The sequence below is a fragment of the Microtus oregoni genome, unplaced genomic scaffold (assembly GCF_018167655.1).
Source record: "Microtus oregoni isolate MIOR12 unplaced genomic scaffold, Mior012 000007F_ref0000211, whole genome shotgun sequence".
In the NCBI taxonomy this organism is placed as follows: Eukaryota; Metazoa; Chordata; class Mammalia; order Rodentia; family Cricetidae; genus Microtus; species Microtus oregoni.
In genome coordinates this window covers 20,700,877-20,724,698 of record NW_024543066.1, presented here as the reverse complement: position 1 = coordinate 20,724,698, position 23,822 = coordinate 20,700,877, and the positions used below count along the sequence as shown (strand labels likewise).

At 42.9% G+C, this 23,822-nt stretch overlaps 1 protein-coding gene across 2 annotated transcripts in view; it reads right to left on the bottom strand.

The window, feature by feature from the left end:
* The window catches only part of Aff3 (AF4/FMR2 family member 3), a 459,838-nt gene that overhangs the window by 66,074 nt on the left and 369,942 nt on the right, over nucleotides 1-23,822 (bottom strand). Inside the window, exons 11-12 of one of the 2 annotated variants that reach the window (XM_041655779.1) lie at nucleotides 21,205-21,256; nucleotides 7,104-7,144 (exon numbers count right to left, since the gene is read on the bottom strand). In XM_041655779.1, the coding sequence (XP_041511713.1) occupies nucleotides 7,104-7,144; nucleotides 21,205-21,256 (93 nt within the window). The remainder of the gene's footprint in view (nucleotides 1-7,103; nucleotides 7,145-21,204; nucleotides 21,257-23,822) is intronic. The other variant, XM_041655780.1, reaches the window with a different exon arrangement.

Below are 23,822 nucleotides of genomic sequence, written 5' to 3'. Positions count from 1 at the left end.
TTCTAAGCACCTGGGGAGTGGGAGCCACAGACAGCAGAATCTGGTGTCTTCAGACACCAGAATATAACCACATTCATTCATTCATTCATTCATTCACTCAATCATTTGTTCATTTATGCATTCATTTATCCACCCAATAATTTCTCCCCTGGTTGCCAGGTAATACTCGAGGGGTAAAGAGATGACTAAGGCAGAAATAACACACGGATGCAAGAGGTGGCTAGGCCTACAGCAGAGGTCCCTGACATTTCAAAGCTTGCTTTGTTGCTTTGTTGCTGTGTGGAGGATAGCAAAACTGCACTGGTTGGACCTGAGTTCTAATCACAGCAGGGCCGCTTGCTTCTGTCATATCACCTGCGCGTGGTTGAGTTTACATTCACCGTTTTAAAAATCTGGTTTTGTTTTCAGGGTTTCACACACCTCTCAGGACTGTTCTGAAGACTATAAAATGATACAGTAAATGGGACAGAGCTTCTACATGCAATGCTCTTTGAAAACGTGTGAGGTGCACGCTATCCCAAATCTTCATGACTAGGAATCCCTTGCGTTAAAGAGACTGGAGAACATGGGCCCCACAGAGACAGCTGATAGTCAGAGCTGTGAGTTTAAAACTTCCTTAAAAGTGCCCCATCTCTTTGTGATGCTTAGCAATCAATTGGGCCAGTGAGATAGCTCAGCAGGTGAAGGTCCTTGCCACTGAGCCTGAGTTTATTCTTCAGGATTTACAAGGGGGAAGGAGAGCATGGACTTCCTCAAATTGCCCTCTCACAGACACAGGACCCATACAGCACGAGTGTCACCCATGATACATAAATAAATACATGTAAAATGCTTCTAAAAGAAGGGACCGATTAGTAGTACACAGTCGCTGCCGTTCTCCTCTCCCATTGGACAGAACAGAACCCGGAGCACCCTTGGAAGCTGGTGGCCCTCTCCAACGCACTAAATTCCCTTACTTCAGCTGAAGCTGCCCCTGTGACTAGACCCCCCCCCCCCCCATCCCCCAGAAGAGTCTGGAGAAGAAGCGCCTGCCAGCCAGTCCCTCCAAACAGGGACATGTTTCTGGACACAGGTCATTTCACATTCCACTCTCTAGGTGGAGGTGAAGTTCCCGAAATTGTAGGCTATTCATCATTTACTCAATTTCTTTCTAGACTTCCCCACGGAAAATAGGACTCCATGCATGAAATTTATCTGAGAAAGGGAAAACTGGAAAGCAGCGAGCACAGGAGCAAGACCAGCCTCTCTTTTCGTAAACCCAACACTCGGCCGGCCTCTGGCTGCCAAAGCCCCGAGCAGAAGCCCTTCTCAACTGATGTACTTCAGGCAGGGCACTGCACCCCACCGAGCATGCTGCATGCGCTCAGTGCGGATGGTGGAATAAATGAATAAATCCATGGCAGTTGTTTGGATTTCAATATAAATGGATCTTGGATCTGAGAATCTGCCAGATGGGCAGACAGGTTATAGCCTGGTGATGTGTCTCCAAAGCTATAAAAATGTAGCCATGGCTGGAGCTGCACACAGGCATTTTAGAAGATGATTATATGCGCAATTTAAGCGCATGGCCATCCCTGCCCTCCAAGTGCCATTGCTTCAACGGCTGCATGGAGGTTGGCTTTCTTGATCCTTCCTCTTCTATTTTTTTTTTTTTTTGGAGACAAGCAAATTTTTTTCCCTCAGCCCCTCACATTTCTAACAGAGTGTGATTTATTCATACAAAATTATGCTCCATTTTTATAAAACCCAAGTTGCTGCAAATGATGCCCGAGGTTCCACAGAAAATATTAATTCCTGATCTGCTGCTATAAAGCATGCCTGCTCTCCGTGCAGAGGCTCTGTCGCCCCAAGACAGATGGAAACAGTCTCAGGGTATGATTAACTTCTTAGTCCCGGCAATTTCCTCGTGCTCCTCTGGCCGCAGACTTCCAGATTGACCTCCAGCTTCTCTGCAAATGAACAGTCGCTCGGATTGATAAATCACACGATCACTTCTGATCAGAGTTGTCTGCTATTTACTACTTCCAGAGAGAAGTTAATCATACCCAAGGCTCTTCATACACGGCATACACATCTTTCCTTTTTAACAGCCCTTTGCATATTCTCCAGGTTACGGATAATGTGGTAGCTTTTGCAGTGTGGACTCTGCACCTTTATACACAAACCAAGTGTCCATCTGTCCCTCTTTCCTTCATCTGTCCTCATACCCAACAAGGGCAACAACCCACAAGAAGAAAAGGCACTTGAGATGATAAGGATAGAACACCCGTGCAAACTAATATCTACTAATTGGCTTATTTATATCTTCAAGAATTTTGCCACCTTTTCCTGCCCTGGTTTACCTCTTGTTTTCATCATTTGAGGACACCAGTGGGCCTCATACTTCTCAAAAACATAAAACAAAAACCTACACTCAGGTATAGAAAAGAACAAAACCCATACCAGTCCATCCTCCTACAACACATGCTGTTGTCTCGGGGGGAGGTCTGGGTAAACTGGGCTGCGGTCCAGTTTCTCACACTGCCTGGTGTACTCTGCTGTGACTATCTGGACTGAACTACAAACAAAGTCCATTGCTAGGGTCGATATCTGATGTGGTTTTTCTAAAGTTAGGCAATGGATGTATTATATCTTTAATGTTCCAAGACTGATTATTGATTATGAGACACCCCAAACTTTCGAGCAGCTGGCCTGGGTATTAAGCTCCAGCACACCAGGGCACAGTAGATTGACTGCAGATAATGATAACGGACTGCGTGCATTTGGAAAAGTTAGAAGAGGGCTAAAGAGATGGCTCCGTGGGTAAAGTCACTAAGCCTGATGACCCCAGTTTGATCTCTGAGACCAAGGTGGAAGGAGAGGGCCGACTCCACACACAAGCATGCTGGCATGGACACAAAATGTAAAAAAACCATTTTAAAAAAGCTAAAGTAAAGGCATATGAATATTTTCAACAAAGAAATGATGTCTGAGGAGACAGATGCTGTAAATTTTTTAAAAATTTATTTTACTTTTATGTGTATGAATGTCTTGCCTGCATGCATATATGTGTACCAGGTGCATGCCTCTTGGGTCCCCTAGATCTGGGGTTATAGAGGGTTGTGAGCCACGATGGAGGTGCTGGAAATCAAAGCTGTGTCTTCTCGTAACTACTTAGATATCTACCCAGCTCCAAGATGTTTTTAATTTAAGTAAAATATTACACAAAGTGCTCATGTATCAACATATCATGCCTATGAATATGTATAATTTAAAATGTACAGTTAAAAAAGATAAACTTCACTTTAAGAAGTTTAGTCTATATGATTAAATATTGGACTTGTGCCTCTTTAGTGGGTAGGATGTGTCTTTAGAAGACAAACCAGGTAACTTTTGAGATTGGAAAGGAGAACCTTTGTAAGTCCTTGGATACTATCACAATCATTAGTACCCAAGAGGCATGAGAACCCCACTCTATCTTAGGAAGGGAATGGGAAACTCGTTCCTTTCCTTTCCCTATAGTAGGCTTTGTTGGACCAGGTGTCAAAGCATTGGAGGGCTTTCTTCCAGCTGACCTTACAATGCAAATCCAGATCTTCCCAACAACCTGGTCAGCAAAACCTTGCTTTTTCATCAGGACCACAATGTCACCCTTGGTAAACATCACTGTACCCATGGGCAGATGGTTAGAAAATGTTTTGGGAGTGGAGTAAGGAGTTCAAGGAAGCATGGTTGGAGCCAACTGGGCGTCTCTTCCCAATTCTAGAATCAAAGAACTTAGAAAACAGGCTAGGTCTGAAAAGGGCTTTGTCATTTGGATAAAAACGGAAATGCTGTGTAACTGTTATGGAATTTTATAGAAAGAAGTGATAATAGGCTAAAACCAAATATAGTTTAGAACGTCAGAAGGGTCTCTATAATTCGGTGTAGGACAGACTGTGATGATTTGCACTGTCAACTCGACAGGAAATAGAATTACTTAGGAGACAAGTTTCTAGGCATGCCTTGAGGGAAGGCCAAAAGCAGGTTAACAGAGGTGTGAAGACCCACCTAAACTGAGGGCAGCTCACTTTCACAGGCTGCAATCCCAGACCAAAGAAAAAGGAGAAAGTGAATGTTATCACTGCTGGGGACACTATTGACTGGCTGTCCCAAGAGCCTGCCATGATGGCTTTCTTCCCATGATGCTAAGTAACTATGAGCTCAAATAAACTCTTCCTTCCTTAAGGTGCTTTTTCAGATAGGTTGTCACAGCAACCAGTAATTAATAGACTATTCCATGCTCTAAAAAGCTACTGTGAGTAGGTCATGATCTGGGGTGATGCGTTCCATTCAAAATCTGACAGACAGAATATCAAGCAAGTCTGGAAAGATGGCTCAGTGGTTAAGAGCACTGCCTGCTCTTCCAAAGGTCCCGAGTTCAATTCTCAGCAACCACATGGTGGCTCACAACCATCTGTAATGAGATCTGGTGCCCTCTTGAGGAAGAGACCTGGTCAGTTGTCCTCATCAATTTAGCAACTTAGACCATGAAACCCAATATGGACAAGTACAGGCTGCCCATGCATGCATGCTTCAGCATTGCCAAGGCATAAATTTCATTCATTTTTTTCATACAATGATGTGGACCCAATGCACAATGATTTTTTTCTAAAAATATTGGTTTGGTTTATTCAAAATGTAAAGTAATATGATAGGAAAAGGCAGCTGCCATGTGCCCAGTTACCATTCTCTAATTTTCAAAAAACTAGAAAATAATGAATCCAAAGAATTCAGTAGGTATTTTTAAGTCCCAATTTTGAAGAAGAGTTTTATAATTTATTTTTTTCTTAAAAACAAACAAACAAACAAACCAGGGCCTTGCTGGTTGGCCTGGAACACAATTATAAAAGCTGCATATGGTGGCACACACCTCAGGAGGCAGAGGCAAATGGATCCCTATGACTTCAAGGCCAGCCTAGTCTACACAGCAAGATTGAGGCAAGCCAGGGCAACACAGTGAACATTCTGCAGATGATTTCAAATGCTCTCATGTAAGCCCCAGAAAACAGAATGTGTTTCAGAGGAGGAAGGGATAAACTTCTTGATGAGCTAAACAAGCCAACCACAAGATCTCAGTTTGCCCACGGCACCCTTATCTACACTTACACATACCTTAAAGGGGTGACCAACCTGCAGCCATGAGCTGTGTGTGCCTAGGGACGGCTACCAACACAACCAGCACAGACTCCTAAGCTCATGAGCTGTGTGTGCCTAAGGATGGCTAGCAACGCAACCCAGCATAAACTTCTAAGCTCACTTAAAACATTTTACAATTGTAACTCAGTTATTTGGTTTCTGAACACAAATTTTGTCATAATGTTGTGTCACAACATCAAAAGGCTTGACAGGCCTACAGGCTTGTAACAAGACTCTCAAGTGGCTCTGAATGTTGAGAAATATGGAGACAGGAGCTTCTCACAATTGCATCACCAGAGCAGTGTGCTAACCCAAGCCATCACTTGGAAGTGAGGCTAGTTACTCTAATTCTGAGTAAAAAGCTTCTGGATTGAATAGTGGAATATCCCTACTATACTGGGGAACAGGGGAACAGAGACAATGGGGACCCCTCCTTCTGGGAGGTCACTAGCTTGACAGGGGATTTAGTGAGAAAATAAGAAAGAGGTCAAAGGGTTCCTCATTAAGATCTAGCCACACTGGCTTCCCAGGGCTAAGGCATTTGAGGAGAAACATTTGAATGTCTCAACTAGTTTCTGATGCACCCTGTACGACTTTAAAGGGAATGCCTATTTTCTTAAAAGATGGTTTGGTTCATTCTAACAAAGGTTGTCATGACGCTTCTCATTGTATATATACATAGTTTTATCAAGTATATATTTTTATATTAGAAACTTCATCCATCCAAAGGGGGTAAATCAGTGATTTGTAGTATATCAACAGTGTTCTAGAAACACTGATATGATATAATATCACAAGCTTTTCATGGTACCTCCCAAAAGGAAATATTACGTGTATTAGTAAAGGTCATTGTATGAATCTAAGCTTCCCTTGCTGTTCAAACCATTTGAGTCAAAGATTCTCATTTCCAAAGAGAAGATAAAAACTAAGAGAGAAATATGTGTAGGGAGAGTCTAATTATGCCACACAGTGAGTTTGGATCCTGGGTTTTTCTCTCTGAGTTTGATCTCTCTGATCAAAAGGCCAGAAGTCACGCGTTTGTGGGCTTCCCAACAGCAGCTCTGTATCACGCGGCAGCCGCTCTTAGAGCAAGCACACTTAGGTGGCTGTCACTGGGTAAAGGTTCTTTAGCCAAAAGAAACAAACTTAGGTTCGGGCCTCCTCAGAGGAAATGCTTTTCACCCACGTGCTCCAGATAATTCACCTAAGCAAGGAGCTGTACCTGGGAGGAGTGCCGGGCTGATCTGGTTTAGCCAGTAACCACACATTCTGAGAGAAAGAAGTCAGAAGGAAGGGTGGGGCAAAGGCTGCCTGGCCAATACTACTGAGGTGTGTGTCAGTCAACTGAGACGCATCACCACACACCCACACACACCTTCGTCTGTTCTAGACAGCGAATCTGTATTTCTCCATTTGGCACTCTCCTTTCAGAAAAAGCAGGGTGCAAATTCCAGTTGAGTAATGCAAGGCAGGAGAAACAAGTCGAGACCAAGAAGTCAGGTGGGAGACCACGAGTGGCTGGCTTATAGGCATACAACTCGAGGAAATCTTATCAAAAGGCAGAGTCCTCTGGGTGAAAAGATATGGAAAGAGTGAAGAAAACACCTCAAAATAAATGAAGTACTTACTGCTGAAAAATGAGCTTGGCTCTCAACCAACTCCAAAGTTCAGAATTTACTGCACCACTCAGGCCTTTCCCCTAAGTTTCTGGTCTCTTGTTTCACGGCACAACAAGGGATTCTTCGTACTTTATGTGAAATACAACAAGACGATTTCTGCAGTAATAAACCCCATGCACGCATGGCAAATCCAGGCACGCAGAATGTTTAACATCCCAGTCCACAGATTCTTTAGGGACAAAATCCGATTATGAATTATATGCCACAATAAATAGGGCTCAATGTTTCATAAAGCAATTTATAGTTCATAAAAATGACAAAATGTACCTGTCAGATAGAGCGCGGAGAGCTGTTCTCTGGGCTGCCTGCTGGAAGAAAGGACGGAGATGTTTATTTAATATTCTGACTTTTAAATTATGCGCTCAATCAACAATCTCAGAAAAAGCCTGTGTCCCACACACATTTTTGTCAAGTAACTGTTAGCAACACAGTAGTAGAAAGCCCTGCTGTGTCACGAAAGGAAGGTTCTGGGTTATCCTGCACCAAGGCACACTTGCCCATAAGAGGCGGAAGTGGGGGAGGTGCTAAGTACTCTTCCCTGGCTATGTGGGGGCAGTCTCGGGAAACACGGCGAAGACCTGAAGTGATTTTTTTTCCTACCCCTTGAAATTAGTTTTCCATTGCTTTATCCTCATTTCCTGTAAGAAAAGAAAATAACTTTTTACCAGCGGAAGTGTAAATCTGTGTTGGCATGTGTGTCTCTGTGTTGTGTGTCCGCTGATGTGCATATGTGAGCACACCTACGGATGTGTGGGCAGAGTCCAGAGGAGGACACTGGTATTTTCCTCTAATGCTCTTTGTCTTGTTCCCCTGACTCACTGTCTCTCAGGGAACTTGAAGCTCTCCATTTTCTCCAGTTCAGAAAGGCTGGTTGGTCATCAAGTTCCCTGGATCCACTCCTTTCTGCTGATGTTGTAAGCATATTGTGGGCATGCTCAGCTCTTTTTCATTTTTGACTGGTTTTGTATTTTGTTTTGTTGTGTTCTTTTACATTTACTAAAGGTCTCCATATTTGGAAAGTGGATGGCTGTCTGGGCAAGAACACAGTATTATGAGATCATTGTTATTTTTAGGCACCGTCATGATGTTGTGACAACAGTTTTGTTTGTTTGTTTTCTAAAGAGCTTTTAGTGACCTGGGGAGCTGGCTTGTTTGGTAGAATGCCCGCTGTACAAGCAAAAGCATTAGCGTTTGGATCCCTAGCATCCTTGTGAAAACACGCACACATGCGCATCTCAATCACTAGTTTAGCCCAACCAAAGAGCTCCAGGGTCAGTGAGAGACCCTGCAAAAGAAAAGAAAGAAGCCCTCCAAAACTGAAATGGAGCGAGTAGGCTGACTAGCCACTGTTGTCCTGTAACCAATCTGGTCTCAAACACAGTCTTCCTGCTGGTGTCACTCAGCCCACTTCAAACTGACCCTCAAGCTGATGGGCTGCCATCAAGACCTGCATTTGACACCTCTGTGCTTAAGCAGGCTCTGTGGATGCCTGTGGTCAATGAGGCTTATCCTGGGCTCCCTACAGACTCACCCTTGGTTCTGACTTGAGGACAGCTTCTCTCAACTCTGCAGCCTCTTTAAGCCTTTTCTGAGCCACTTTGTGATGGTGTATTTTTACATTAGTGTGAGGTATAATGTGTGGTCTGAGAGTTGATGTTAGTCACCGAGACTGGAATGGAGGAACTTGAGATTGTCAATGGGTACCTATCAAGCAAAATTAGGAGCAAATTGCGGCCAACGAGACTGCTGTACTTTGTAAATTTCTGGTTACCCAGTAAATTCCAACATTAAGGAACAACAACAAAAAACATGGATAGTGACTGAAGAAGACACCTGACAGTGAGTGACCTCTGACCTTCACATGTAGGAGCATCTGCATACATGTGTGTACCCTATCAACCATGAGGGATGGGACTAAAGATCCAGTCTTAACTTAAAGCTAATTGACTCTTTTCTTCCTTGCCTGCCTCCAAAGATTCTTCCTGCTGACTTCTAGGACAGGGTGCTGCAAATGTTGATGAGTAGCTGGTTGGAAAAGGATTTAGAGAGCAAAGGGAGACAAACAGAACCAAGAAATGGCTGTGCACACCTGAGGTGCATCCCATAGAGTGGCCCCTGCTAATGACCTTGCAGGATTATGTTGGCGGGTTCTATCCTAAGGTGTGTGGGAAGTCTGGGACAAGGGTGGCTTTCTTTTAGCAAACCCACAGGATGCCGGCTTAGAGACTGGGCACTCACCATCCATTAATGTCTTTTATCATTCTTCCAGTCTGTCAGTGAGCTGAATGTCACTGTACAGTCAACACTATGGGACTCAGCACAACTGCTCAAAGTACTATTTACTTATTTTTAAAATGCTTGATATTTGACTGTACTTCTCATTGTATTTTTCATTATGAACTACTCTACAGAGGACAGTCACCATCCATTAAGAAAGGCAACGAGAATGCATTAAACATTTAAAATCACTCTTAGAAAACAGGTATATGACTTTACCTAAGCAAGGAGTGATTACTGAGAAATTTTTGAGCCTACTCTCCTAAACAAAACCAAATCCTTCCGTTTTGCACCCTGCCTTAATTTATAGTTGGAAAATAGTAGAAGAAATAAACATATATAAAAATATATAGCCAAGAAAAAAAATTACTCAGGTGACTCAGCCTGAGAAACTGGTCGTAAACTAGATGGACGGCCCAGTTCCACTCCTTCAAGAGTCGCATCGCCGTGACCACACTCTCCTTCCTTAATCTCTCATCAGCTTTTCCTCTAGCTTTCCTCTGATTCAGTCTCCGCGGAGCAGCTAGAGAGGGTTCAGAGAATGCTCCACTGATCTTTCCTGAGTGCATTAGTCATTCATGAATGACTCTGAAGCTCAAGTCTCTAAGACAAAACAAGTTTTCTGCCAGAAATAGTCACTCTCCAAGCTCCCCTCAGGAGATGACATCCTCTCTCTGTCTTTATCTTAACAAGGCTGGCGCTCGGAAACATAATCAGCAGATATTCTGGTTCCAGGGTATGCTAAAGAAATTACAAGTCACAATCTGTTATTGAAAGGAAATCGAAGAGGAAATTAAATGCCCCTTTGTAACTGGGTCTAGCACAGGGCAAGTCCATAGACACTGGGGTGGGGGGTGGGGATAAAATAAAAGGAAGGAAGAGGCTGACATTCAGAGGTGGCTCAGAGCCATCCAGTTTTGTGATGTAAATAGAATTTATGCCTGGATTCATAATTAATTTAATGATGTGTAGGCACTGGACGTGGCATAGGTGATGGGAAAAATAGATTAAGGTCTTTATGGTATCTCTTTGAGTCTGGAGGTGGGGCCGCACATGAAAGGTCCACAGGCACACAACACATAACACAAAGACCTGGAGGAAAAAAGAGAGGATGAGTCCAGAGACATGGGGGAGGGAAAAGGAGAGCCATTAGATCAGAACATGGGGGAGGTGAGAAGGAAGGGCTAGATACAGAGAAAACAGCGTGAGAGTAAAAGATGCATCAGGCTTAGATCCTGGCTCAGGGGAGAAACTGTACAAGGTCACTGTGGTACAGCTCAGCAGGGCAGCAGGACCATGGCGGAGCAAGAAGAAGCCAATTTCAGGGGCAACGGAGGTCAAGTGTAGGCTTGTGGTTGTATAAGACAATAGGAGATCATTAAAGGGTTTACATGGACAGAAGCTGGATAAAGCATGCTTGTATATCCTGTGTAACTTCCTGTGGATCTATAATAAAATACAGTGTATATTTTCTGATGTCACACTGGATTCTGTTTTGTGTGGCAATTTAGTTTAGATAAGAAAGGACTAGATGTGAAGTTATTACGAACTATCTGACAGCAATGAAGATGGGGAGAACATGGCTATACTCTGCAGTTCTAATAGAGGGGACTGTCTCTGGTAGGATATGGCAAGGCAGGTCAGAGATGGCACTGGCACCAGATTTCACGCCTGCGCACTTGACGTGAACAGAGACCACTGGTGGAGATGTAGGATGGGGTGTGGGAGTATGGGTAAACGTAGACGAGGTCTTGTGCTGTTAAGTTCAGTCCATGTTGCATGTTTACACAGATGGTGGGTGACAGCAGGAAGTAGTAGACTAAAGTTGTTAAACACCAAGCAAACAGAGACACCAATAATAGGGTGGGAGTGGCAGCTCCGTCAGTGTAAGGACCTATGCTTGCACCCCAGAGCCTGAGGAGGAGATACAGTGGCAGGCACTGATAATCCCAGCCTGGTGGTTTGTGGGGGGACACGTATCCTGGGGCTTACTATTCAACCAGCCTGTCCTAATTTACAAGTTTCAGATAAAATGAGAAACTGTTAAAAAAAATGAAATAAGTAGAAATAAAGGTGAACGAAACCTGAGGTAGATCTCCGGCGTCCTCACACACAGTCCCACTCACAGACACATGAATACGCATGCACACATACCCGCCCCTTTCTCGTACACTGTTCTGGATCCTCACTTTGCTAGTGTTACTCCTCTTGGCGGTCTCCTCCGTAAGCTTCAGTACTGTTCGTTTCTAGAGACGCAGTCTGAGAAGCCTTCTGCTCAGCAGGCTTCCTCCTCATCCTGTTCTGTACCACGGTTAGGCAGAGCCAGGGAGGACAATAACTTAACCTCTGTGTAAGAACACTCTGAGAATGACAGGGGATGCTAACCAGATGGCAGTCGGGGGAAGGAGGAGGAAACTGCCTTGGCCGGGTACCCTGGGTTGTCTGGTTGTTCTAATAAAGACTGGTCTGTATGAACACTGCTCGCTCTTTATGAAACCCACATTGAGTAGTCGTACATGGACAAGGCAGAATTTCAGAGGTGACAGAACTCATCAGTAAAGAAAGCCAACGGCTGAATCAGGGCAGCAGAGGACAAACAACTGTGGCCCTTGAAATTACAGGCAAGCCAACATGTGTAAGGTTTTCTGGTTCTTTCCCGGTGCTTCTCCCCTGATTTAGACCCCACCTAACTCTGAGAGTTTTTTTTGTTTGTTTGTTTTTGTTTTTTGTAATTGTTTCTTTGGCTCGCCACTTGGTGCCCTACTCCTGGGATTCTGGGTCTGTAACAGGATGAAGTACTACTCATCTCTGGGGAGCTTGCCACTTGCGCAAGATGGTATTTTAATTTTGGCTTCCTATACTACCTTTAAGATGATACAAGACAGAGAACTTAGTGCATTCTTCCTCACACGTGAGGGTGTGAACTTCTGGGCATGACTAAGGCTTCTGAGGGGTTAGGGAAGGCATATGTACTTTTGTTAAGCATTTCCAGGATGTTCTACTCCCTGGAGGAGTCATATTCTGAATTACCTATGGCTCTGTTGGGTTCTGCAGGCCATTTCCTTTACAGACGCAGAGTTTGCTGTTCATTTAAGAGAGAATTTGATCTCACCACAACCTCGCCAACAACTCTAGAAGATCACGACAGGACTGCCTAAAGAAGGACAATCCTGGCTGTGTTAGGTCAGGGTAGGACCAAAGGCCACTGGAGAGTAACTAGGATAAACCTAATTGATACATGCTGCTGGATAACAGAGAGCTAAACCTACTGACCCTCTGAATTGAGAGGGGGCTCTTGTGTGAGGGTAGCACCAACGTCTGGATTCTGAGAAAGCTCTGGGAAGACAACAGTGCCTTCTCAGAGGAAGGCAGCACATACATGTCAGTGCATGGCTGCCCACATGTTTACGAAGCCAGCTGAGCCTCTCGGAGAGAGTCTACAGGATGCTATGCCTTTACAGTTCTAGTTCTCGACAATGGGAGATTAAATTTGGAATGTGGATGGTGACACTAGAACACAGGTCTGAATCACTGGCAACCTGAATGCAGCCACAATTTGCACAAGACCCAAATGGTGATGAATTATTGATAACGGTCATTTAAAAATATACCCCAAATTTTAATTGATATGAAATATATTATATTAATGAAGTCCACTGTGATATGTGTTTATGATATATGATATGTGTTTATGATGTTCAATGATCACATCCGGATAACAGCATCTTTATGATCTCAAACATTTATACTTTCTTTGTGTCAGGAATATTCAAAATCTTCTCTATCAGCTATTTTGAAATATGTGAACAATCGTTGTCAACCATAGTTACCTTTATTCTGTTCTAGAACATTTGAAATTATTCCACTTGTCCGAATGTACTCTAGTCCCATTAAATCATCATCCCTCCATCCTTGCCTGAGTCTTCCTCCTGGGCTCCGGTCCTACTACAACTTCACTGGGGCTCTCTTTGCTCTAGCAGTTGGATACTAGGATGAGTCATTTCTCACTCTGTGAGCTTCCAAATGCCTTTGGAGCTTTTACAAACGTCACATATGCTACCTTAGTATGATGCTTTGGTGGAATTCCCTTAACGTCCCGCTGGACTTTGTGGGTATTCATTAACTGTGAATGCAAGCGCAGTCTACACGTTACTTTCTTTCTATATGAAGACCACACAGGAAAGTGAAATAAATACCTTGGTAGCTTTGTTATAACTGCCATCTATGACGGAAAAAAACCCATATCTAAGCCAGAATTTACGTTATATTCAAACTCTTCTACTAAAATATACCCAATATTTGAGAGTAAAAGTAGGTTTGTAATGATCAAGATTATGCCAGTTGTACCTTCCAAACCAATCATGCAGGAGAAAGAGGAAACACTTCCAAGTACATTACTGGTGTTTGAATTTTCACTTCCCATATGAACATAACTCTGCAGCCACTTATGGAAGTGTACACACTCTTTCTAGCACTGCCTTGGACTTTTAAGAACAACACCTTAAGGGGATGACAAACACAGAGACAAGGCTGATCCATCTTCCGCAGAGAGAAATCCTGGCTAACCTGTACCTTCCACACTTCAGGTGTGGTAATGATTGTGAGTAGTACCAAATATGAGCCTTTCCTATCAAATACTATAAAACTTAGTTTTAGGATAAGGAATTAAAATCTTTTTGTCTTCCTCACTTGGTAAGACTTTTATGCAAATGTTTCAATCATTCCAACCCAGTAAGACATTGTTTGCACAAAGACCCAATGCTCTATTATTGATCTTGGTGGCCTGGAACAGTAACCCTTTCTCCCTGTAACCTTTCCACAGCCTCCTTCATGTCTTACTGACCAGTTCTAATTAAATAAGAATGTGAGGTCTAACCCCAGCCAATGGGGAAAAGACACAGCTACTAACTGTTTTAGAATAAAAATCAAGTACACTTTTCTCTTTCAGGGTGTGTTCATTCTTCCAAGCACACCCTACTGATTAAAAGTAAAGTATTTTTTAAGAGAATGGTGGTCTCCTCCTTTGCCACCCCAAAACACATTTCTAATGATTCGGGGGCTCTGTCTGGGAGCCTAGCTCACCTATGATGTGCTGTGGACCCACTTTTAACAACTGTCTGATCTGTTTCTTAGAGATGATTTTATTCCATTCAACACAACCAATGGATTGATAGAACCGGGAGGTGCCAAGAGCCCTTGGATGACAAAAATGGCTTGTCTCTGTGCTTCTCCAGGCTAAGAGTCTCCTGAGAAGAGCTGTGCTTCGGAGATAACCAGCCCCACACATGAAGGAAAATTAGGACAACAAAAATGAAAACAAAAATTTCCAAATGCTATCTGGACCAAACACTCGAATACCTGACTGCAGATAATTCCTTTGCTGCAGGACCTCTCCCCCACCTGGAGAGATGCGACAGTATACGAAGACAGCAGACAATCTAGACGCTGGCATTCCCCCACAAGCTAAGGAAGAAAACAAACACAAATCCCCCAAACTCGGCATCATGGAAGTCACAGCACAAAGGGTCATTCCTCCCAGTTTAAGGAACCTGTTCTGGAGGGAGAATCCCACTTTCATTGCCAGCTAACAGTGCCACTGATCGGTAGGCTGAAGAATGGCCCATGAGCTACAGAGGCTGGTTTCCCTGAGCTTCTAGAATGAAGGGTCTGGGTGGTGGTACTGACATCTGTTAATAACAAAATATTGCCTTAGTTAAAAAAAATATAGCTCCTTGTGTGAATTCTACAGTTTTAGCAAACTCCATGGTTTCCTGTCTTTGTGTTAATCATTTGTTTGCCTACATTCAGTGGATCATCTTTTAATTTTTATATAATTTTTTACATTTTTCAGATTTCCATTCATGGTGTTGAGGTTGAAGTCAAGGCACATTCTTCAGCCTGGGCTTATATAAATCTCACTGAGCCCCAAAGAGAAGGTCTCTAAATCATTTTAGGGAACAGCGTACGAGGCTTTGCACATTTGTGGACAGTGAAATTTAAGTTAACTATTTCAATTTTGGAAATTACAGCTGACTTGAAGTGTGGCTTTCAGGGGCTTCCATTATTTGATAGAGAAATTTTCATTTACTTTGGATGACAGAAAGGTTTTGCTTATAAAATGAGTTACCTAACTGCACGGTAGGGCTGATACACAAACTCACCCTCCTGCTGAGCACCTAACATTTGCTTCCTTGATTGTGTTCAAGTTCAACTTCCTTGAGTTCAGATGGGTACTCGTTCCTAGACAGGTATGACAAAGAGCTGACAGGCAGGTGTCTTCAATTGTACTTCCATACTGAAGGGAAACTATCTCGGCAATACTATCAAATTGAGTGTTTACTCAGGAACATGATTACAAGACTAGAAACAGAACCAAATATAAGCTACTCCCCCCCCCCCGGGTGTTCCTGTTAGGTTTAAAATATATACCATATAGCCTTTTGCATCGTCCTTCAGAAACAAGGCTTTTTCTGGCAATGAAAATTTACTTAAAGTTTTTGTGGTTAAATTAGCACAATAAACATTACTAATGTGTAATTCATCTTGAGCAACAAGCCAGCAGCTTGCATGGACATGTGGAGCTTAGTAGGCATTTAAGACTATTCTTGGAATGATTTATGCAAAATATGTCTAGCTCTTGTTTGGATACAAATAACATCTCTAATACACTTCATTTCTCATGGAAGAGAAACTTGATTTTGGAGCCATGCCCCCCAAACCTGGTCCTGATTACTGCTTCCACTCCTGTTTATATAATTCTACACAGTTTTGGCTGGATCCAAGCTCACATACCAGGGTGTTGGCTTTTATGAATCTCCTGGGATGCGAATGTCACGCTGACTGGATGAACTCTGGCCACAAATCCCAGACAAGCACAATGACTCTATTTATTCAGACTTGGCTGCCTGAATGCAGATTGACTCTGTGTGTAATAAATTTTCACAGGCCAAGAACCTCCACATCAACCAAGCTGAGGCCGAGAACTAAAAAAAAAAAAAACCTCACTGAGAGGAATTGGGCTGCAGAGACCTCTCCTTCCCGGCTGCATTTCATTCCGTGACCGCATCATGCGCTCCCTGACTGACACGCACTGTCAATGCCTTTAAAGTTTTCCTTTTCAATGTTTTCAAAGCTCTGTTTTCTGTTATGCAGTTGCCATATGAAAATGAAACAAGGGGGTGGGGATGAAAAGCAGAAACCTGCTTTTAATAGCTGACCCCGAGCTGGCGTGAGTCATCAGTGACTTCTTCAGGCCTGAGCGGAGAACTGAGATAGGGCTATTTCTCTGCCACTCCGTAAGAGGCCAAATGAAACATGATGGCTGCCCTGTGGAGCTCAGCGGCCCTCACCTGCAGTCTGGACACGCCAGGGGCACAGAGGCTTTGGATTCTTCCTGACAGACAAGATTATTACTCTCTGCATTATAAATAAGAAAATAATTATCTCTTTAGCTTGCAGATTTATGTTAATGACATAGATATCTATTAAATTAATTGTATGCTCTCCAAATATTGATTGGGGATTAAAAGGTAACTTTCCTTCATTGTGTTGAGAAATCAATTAGGCCAGTAGAGAAATTCCCCTCTACAGATTAAATCCGATGATCGCCGTCTGTAAAATTACAACAGTCAGTTTAAGTGGATAAACTACACTCATTTGAAGAGAAAAATGCACTTATATAATTAAAATGAAAAGGCTGCCCAATCTCTGTGGATAATGTGGTTACTTGGAGCTGCAGGCACAGACGTCGCCATTCAGAGTGGATGGCTGTTCCCTTGCTCTCCCTGAGCTCCGGATTTGTCATCTTGGAAACGCTGCGAGCAGCTGACGCTCTCTCAGTTACTGCTTGCCAAAAGTCTCAGTCATGTGTCCCTTTCCTCATGCCTCAGCTGCAATAATCCTGTCTAGAGATTTGCTCTGTCTCATTTCCTAAGCTTTCCCCAGACTCAAGAGGCAGAGATTATAATTTTGACCAGAGGGTGAGACACGCACTAGGATTCCTCTCTCTTCCAAGTCCACCATGGAATTCCTTTAAGGCACAGAACCACTCATGGGAAGTCTTCTGATTCCTTCACAGTTTTCCAGGGGACAGTTAACTGGTGGAATCTACTACATACACATCCAAACCAGGAATCTGTTCTCAGATCTGCTCAGACCTCATCAAGTGAAGGATTCTAAGAGTCTTTATGACAGAATGCTTTCATTTCAAGGGTGTCACAGCCACCTTATAAAGTAAACCTTGCCATAGTTGAGGACACAAAATTCTGTTATCTCTGAGAGATACAGTGAGGAGATCCCATTCTCTTGGCTTTGGTGGTGTCAGCTGGAAATGGCTGAGAAAACCTTGTAACCTTAATAATGCTTGACATAAATGTCAAGCATAAAATGAATGTGTGTAGGAAATGTGTATAGAACTTCCATGCAGATAGTATAGACACCTTTTTCCCCCTCAAGCAGGCATGGTATCTGTAAATTCATGTATAGCTGCCTTATAATCTTAGGTCTTATTTTTCTCCTGTCACTCAACATGTTTATTTAATGTTTGGGATTAGAAAAAATATCTGTGTTTAGTAAGAGAAATAAAGGCAGAACAAAGGTCATCTTTGCTTTTGGATGTTAGTCCGTAGGCCCTTAAATCCCAGTTTAAGCCAGTGTTCTATGTTTATTTATGCATCCATTCAACAGAGAGAACCTCTACTGAGCCAGACAGACTCTGTTCTCAGCGATTTTTCGGTTTTGTTGATAGGAATAGCTACTGTCTAAAGTAAACACATGCACTGTAACCAAAATTAGAATGAGGTCCCCGAGAAAGGGTAATTAATATTACTGAGAAAAGGACATGCCATGGTCTCTCTGAGAAAGTAACTTTATGTACTGTACCTTCAGGAGCACAGGTATCAACTAGGCAAAACACAGAGCAGAGGCCTGTGGAAGCCCTGAGGAAGATGAGCATGGCTTGATGGAAGAACTGAAAGAGGCCCATGAGACTGAGTGCTGGAATAAGCTCAATGAGAAGGGGGAGGTGTGGACAAGACTGGACTGTGGAGGCTGGTAGAGGCCATGGTATGAGCATTTCATTTCTCTCCAGGAGGAATAAAAATCTCTATTTTAGATCAGAGCTTGCTGAACTAAGAGCACTTGCTGCTCTTGTGTGGGACCCATGCTTGGTTCCCAGCACACACACTAGGCTGCACACTAATGCCTGTTAACTCCAGTTCTAGGGGATCTGATGCTTTCTCTGGTCTCCATGGTTACTGCATGCATCTGGTAACCATACAGACAGCAAGATACACATATAAATTAAAAATAATAGTTTTAAAAAATAAATGATTTGATCTGATATGCATTGTAAAAAGATCACTGAGTACCAGATATTACAGAGGTTGGAGAACATCAAGATGACAGTTCACACAAGGCTGGTTTAAATTAGTTAGGATGGAAAGAGGCAGGCAGACTAATATTTAATTTTGGAAGTTACATTTACAGGAGTTAGAGAAGAAAGGCAGATCTGACTGAGGGAGAAGGATGTTATAGTCATATTTTATTTATGTTCTAACAAACCTTGTCTAAAGATCAGAGTGCAAAGCTAGCCACACTAGTTAGTCAAACAGGCCAGGCAGCGGTGGCACACACCTTAAATCCCAGCAGCCACACTAGTTAGCCACAGAGGCCAGGCGGTGGTGGAGTACGCCTTTAATCCCAGCACTAGAGAGGAATATAAGGCAGGATGAGACAGGAACTTATGCTCTTTAGAGTCTGAAGATTTTGTAGAGGTAAGAGCCCTCTAGTGATTGGCTGCTTTGCTTCTGATCCTTCAGCTTGAATCCCAATATTTGTCTCTGGGTTTTTATTAGTCGTGCTACAGGATGTGAAATGCTGTCTTCAGGTCATGCTATAGCCATCACAAAAACCCTGATCTCACAGCAGCTACAGTAACCTAAACTGGGAAGGCCCAAGAATGGGCCTGCCAACAGCCAATCATGGGTCAGAAAGGACTCATGGGACGCCCATCTTTTCCCTGCTGAACTACTGGCAACTGATGAAATCTGGGGGGCAGGGGAGACAGTCATTGTTTTTACTTGCATACTAAAAAGTGAGCCCACCAGTCTCTAAGGCAGAATAAGCATAATACACTACATACACATATGGAATTATTAAATAAACTTAATCAGTAAAAACAGTGGGGGAGTTATGATTTTGTGATTACATAAGAGTATACTTTAGATCCAAATAGAACAGCTTAATATAATTAATGTCGATAATTTAACTTAAATTATCATATGCAAAAACATTGTTTGGAGTCTTTTTGATTACTGTGTAAAAATCATTCATTCTGAGTGTTCCTTTTACAAAAACATAGACAAAGGTTGAAACACAAGACTAAAGGGTCTGACCAGTACAGTACAGTGTTACCAAGGACTGTAGACTGGGAAGTAGACAATAAAATGAACGATTCGGTTGACTTTAGAGAATGTGAATAGTACAACATTAATAATGAGTTTCTTTTTTTTTCTTTTTCTTTTTATTAAAATTTATTTATTTATTAAGGATTTCTGCCCCCTCCCCGCCACCGCCTCCCATTTCCCTCCCCCTCACCCGATCAAGTCCCTCTCCCTCATCAGCTCGATACTGAGAACTCAATAATGAGTTTCTTAAATTGCATTTTCACTGGAAGTATTTCCTGCAAACAGTTCTAGGAAATGTTTAGCCTGTGAATCCTTTCTCTAATATAAACTATCCACAAATTGCGTGCTTAAACCCATTTGTACCTAGCTGAGCCTCTCAGTGGTATAAAATAGAGGTGAAATCATTTCTTTTAGTCACATAGATGAGAAAACGAAATTAGAAGTGCATCTGTTTTACATTTCTTCGATGACTGCTGAGCTCTGGGGATCTGACTGCCTGGCATAGACATCTAGACACAAATTATTGCATCTCCAAAATTCTCGAAGTCTAGGGGTCCCTTATGCTCAGCTCCTCTTCCTCTCTAGGGATGATCTCTGTTTGCCAACTGGGTTCCTAGATTCATGGAGTCTTCTTGTACCCGGTGCCTTAGCTTGTCTCAGAAATAGGAGAAGCCTTCTGTGACCCCATGTGAATGCTTACGTTCTGCTCAGCCACACGTCTTAGTAACGTTCCTCTGGATCTTCTCTCCCCTTGGCTTGCTCTCTAGAAACACTATTTGTATTTGCATGCCTAGACAGCAAATCACACACACACAACATTTCATGACACCTTCGAATCAAGTTCACGATTTCAAAATCAATTCCGTGGCACATGCATTCAGCCCAGTCACATAAAGATGACAGGAAAAAAGAGAACCCTCCAAACTGTCTCTCTAACCTACCCTGTTCGTCCAAATTCAACAAAAGGCAATGTAGGTGACAGGGGCAAATGAAAGGAATGCAGGAAAATCTGTCTTCAGTGTTTTGAAACCTGCTTTAAGATAGAAATGTTTCCTGAGATACAGAAGTGAATGTGATGAATGCTAAGTGGATATTTTTTCACCTTAACTGACTGATCAGGAGACTATTTATAGCCCCCCTGACTGATGTCTCAAGCTGGTAAATCAACAGCAAGGGAGACTATTTCAAGCACATTTATCATTTAAGACAAACAGCCGAGACCGCGCGTGATTATTTTTTATTCATCATCTTCGCTCACCTCTGTGCTCGCTCCTTCTCACTGTTAATAATATCTGTATAAGGCTCCTCAATATTTAATGGTACAGCCTCCCCACTGCATGCTGATGAGTGTAAGGTCACATGTTTGATCTCAAGAAGGCCGGTTATCTTTTTGCAAAAGATGTAAAAAAAAAGGGGGGGGGGATCTGCATTTCCTAGGGAAGCCTGATTCTATCAGTTTTGTTAGAAACACTATTGTTGGTCTCTATGCCATTAAAGGAGAAATCACAAAATGAAAGCTTTTAATGGGAACAGAGCTCAGGACGTTTCAATAGACTGGCCCAACCACACAGAAACTCAGGAATGGCAGCACAATGCCCGGTATCACAGCACAGCTTGGTTTAGGGTCTCAGTTTACCCTCATCTGTGCCTCATGGACAAGATAGCAACACACAAGAAAACCTTACCTGTTCACTCTCTTCATCGTCACTACTTAGTTTAAGGTCATCTTCAAGCATTCTGAAAAGAGGAACAGAGAGATGCAAACACTTAGATTCAAAATCCTTCAATACTGATTTCTATTCCCCCCACCCTTGTATTGCAAGTCCCCTGATGTACTTAGGGAAGAACAGATAGTCACAGCACGAAAATTAACCCTCATGGCAATCACAGGATGAGATGGGGCTCCCTCAGAGTTGGCTGTTGTAGAAAAACAGAACCAAACAGGGACTGTTCCCTGGGAAGTTTAAATTTCATAACTGTTTATTCAGTGTTTTCCAGGCTTAAGAGCTAGGCTGTGTCCTGAGGCCTGTCTGGGGATGATCATGGTAAAGGAAGTGGGAGAGCAAGCAGAATTCTGCTGAGGGCCATGCAGCCATAGTGTTGAGTCACGAGTGACATTTATTCAGGCCCCTCACAGCGTAAGTGCTGGAGAGAATGCCTACTCCAGGATCTGCTGAGTAGAAGGCAGGGCACTTCTGAAGAGTCCACGAGGCCCTTTCCACAGGTCACCATCCACCATGCGCCCTGACCTGCGGCAAGTCCATGAGGGCCAACAACAGACAGAGAAGTGCAACTGTGTACCCTACTGTTCTTAGTGACAAAACACAGCTCCTATCAGTGTTGTTGCGATTAGCTCTTCAGAGTGCAGCTGTTTCAGATTCGTCCCTTGCCAAGGGGATCTTGCTCAGAGATGCACTCTCTAAAATGTGCGCAGCGCACTCAGAGCTGTTTGCCTAAGAGCAGGGAGAGTCCACTGGCGCAAGCCCAGGGCTCCAGACACTGGTCTGGAAGCTGTTGAGCTCTTGTATCTAAAGACCTCAATGTCTTCCTTTAAGTCAGCTTCTGAAGACTGCTACCAAACGTGCCCATCATAGGCAGGTAGTTCTATTTTAATGCTATTTCAGTGACTTTGGGGGTAAAGTGGGGACCAGGGGCTGTCAGGACATGGACCCAGTTATGAAAAGTTTAAGCTCTGGGGGTAGGTGGCATACGGCACCTTGTTCACCCCATGGAAGGTGAAGGGTATACCTGGCGATCCTGCTTTAGATTCCATGAGTCTAAGAAAACGGTTTCTCCCATCACTCAATGTGGGAAAAAAAAAATCCTTTCTATTTGATCAGAATCATCTAGAAAAAACAACTGCAACTGAACATGTGTGTTTTTTGGCCATTATCTCCTATCCACAGGGCAGAACACAGCATTTATATTGTATTAGTTGTTCTAAGTCTGAAGGGAAGATTTAAAGCTATGGGGAAATGTGAGTTCGTTACATGCAAATCCAATGCCATTCTGTAGAAGGGAGTAGAGTGTTCGCAAATTTTGATATCAGAGGAAGGTACTAGAACCAAACAATCCCCCATGGACATCAAGAGACAACTGTATTTGCTTCTGACAATGTGACAACAGGGTCTCTGAACATTTAAGAAACTCACAGAGGTAAAGAGGCTGAGAAATAAGGATGTTACAACGAAGACTACAAACTAGGCCATGTGCTCTCTTTGAAGGTCTTTGTTGATGTCACCTAGTGACTACAGTAGGGTTATGTATTTTAGCTTCTAAAAGTTGATTGAGGTCTACAGAGGTTAGTAAACAAGCCTGCTAGCCCAGTATCTAGGGAGGCCTGCCCTTGGTTGGTCACACAGGCGGAAGTCACTAAGGTAGACTTTAATGCTGTTTAACAACAGCAAAGATGTTGATAAAAAACACATAATAAAATTAAATTTTGAAAAATTGATACCAGAGACCAGAAGCCTAACCAGAGATACCGAGAAGTGGGATTTTACAATCTTGATGCCTACAGAGCTGTAGACTGCTAGATACAGCAGCATGGTGGCTTCACAGAAGAGTGAGAGACAAGTGACCGAGATTCTTGACACCTCCAGGATGCAGGCAGGACATTTTAACGTACAATGAAGTGACTGAGACTTTATACATTTTTTTTTTTACTTAAAATCTGCTAAGACAACAGTTTCTCTTTTAAAAAATATTGTATGTATGTGTGTGTAAGTATGTGTGTGTGCTTGAATGTGTAAGTGTGCCCTGGTGTGTATACTGCAGAGGGCAACTTGCAGGAGATGATTCTCCTTTTCTGCCATGTGGGTTCTATCTAGGGTTCAAGTTCAGATTGTCAGACTTGGTGGCAAGCACCCTGCCTGCAGAGGCAGACCAAGACAGGTGCCCACTGCTCCACTGCTCAGCCTCACCCTACTCAGGTACTGCTACTCCACGGAGCACGGTTGATGGGAAATTCTTGAGATATTTGTCATATGAGGCTCTCTGAAGACCCTTCAATCCTTTATTTAAAGGTCATTTCATGTTGCTCCACCTTAATGGCTTTAAAACAAATCTGAGTTTAATTGAGCTGTTTGATTTTCAGTATTATTTCTATAGCATGTGCTGCCACTGTCTCTACCTATCTCATATTTAAAGCTGGAGACTATGTCTATTAAACATGAATATTGTCTTCATTAAACATATCACATATGCAAATATATATTCTTGCAATTAGTGTTTCACAGTGGCCTGTCTCTTAGAGTTTCTATGGTGGTTATAAAACACATGACCAAAACCAACCTGGGGAGGA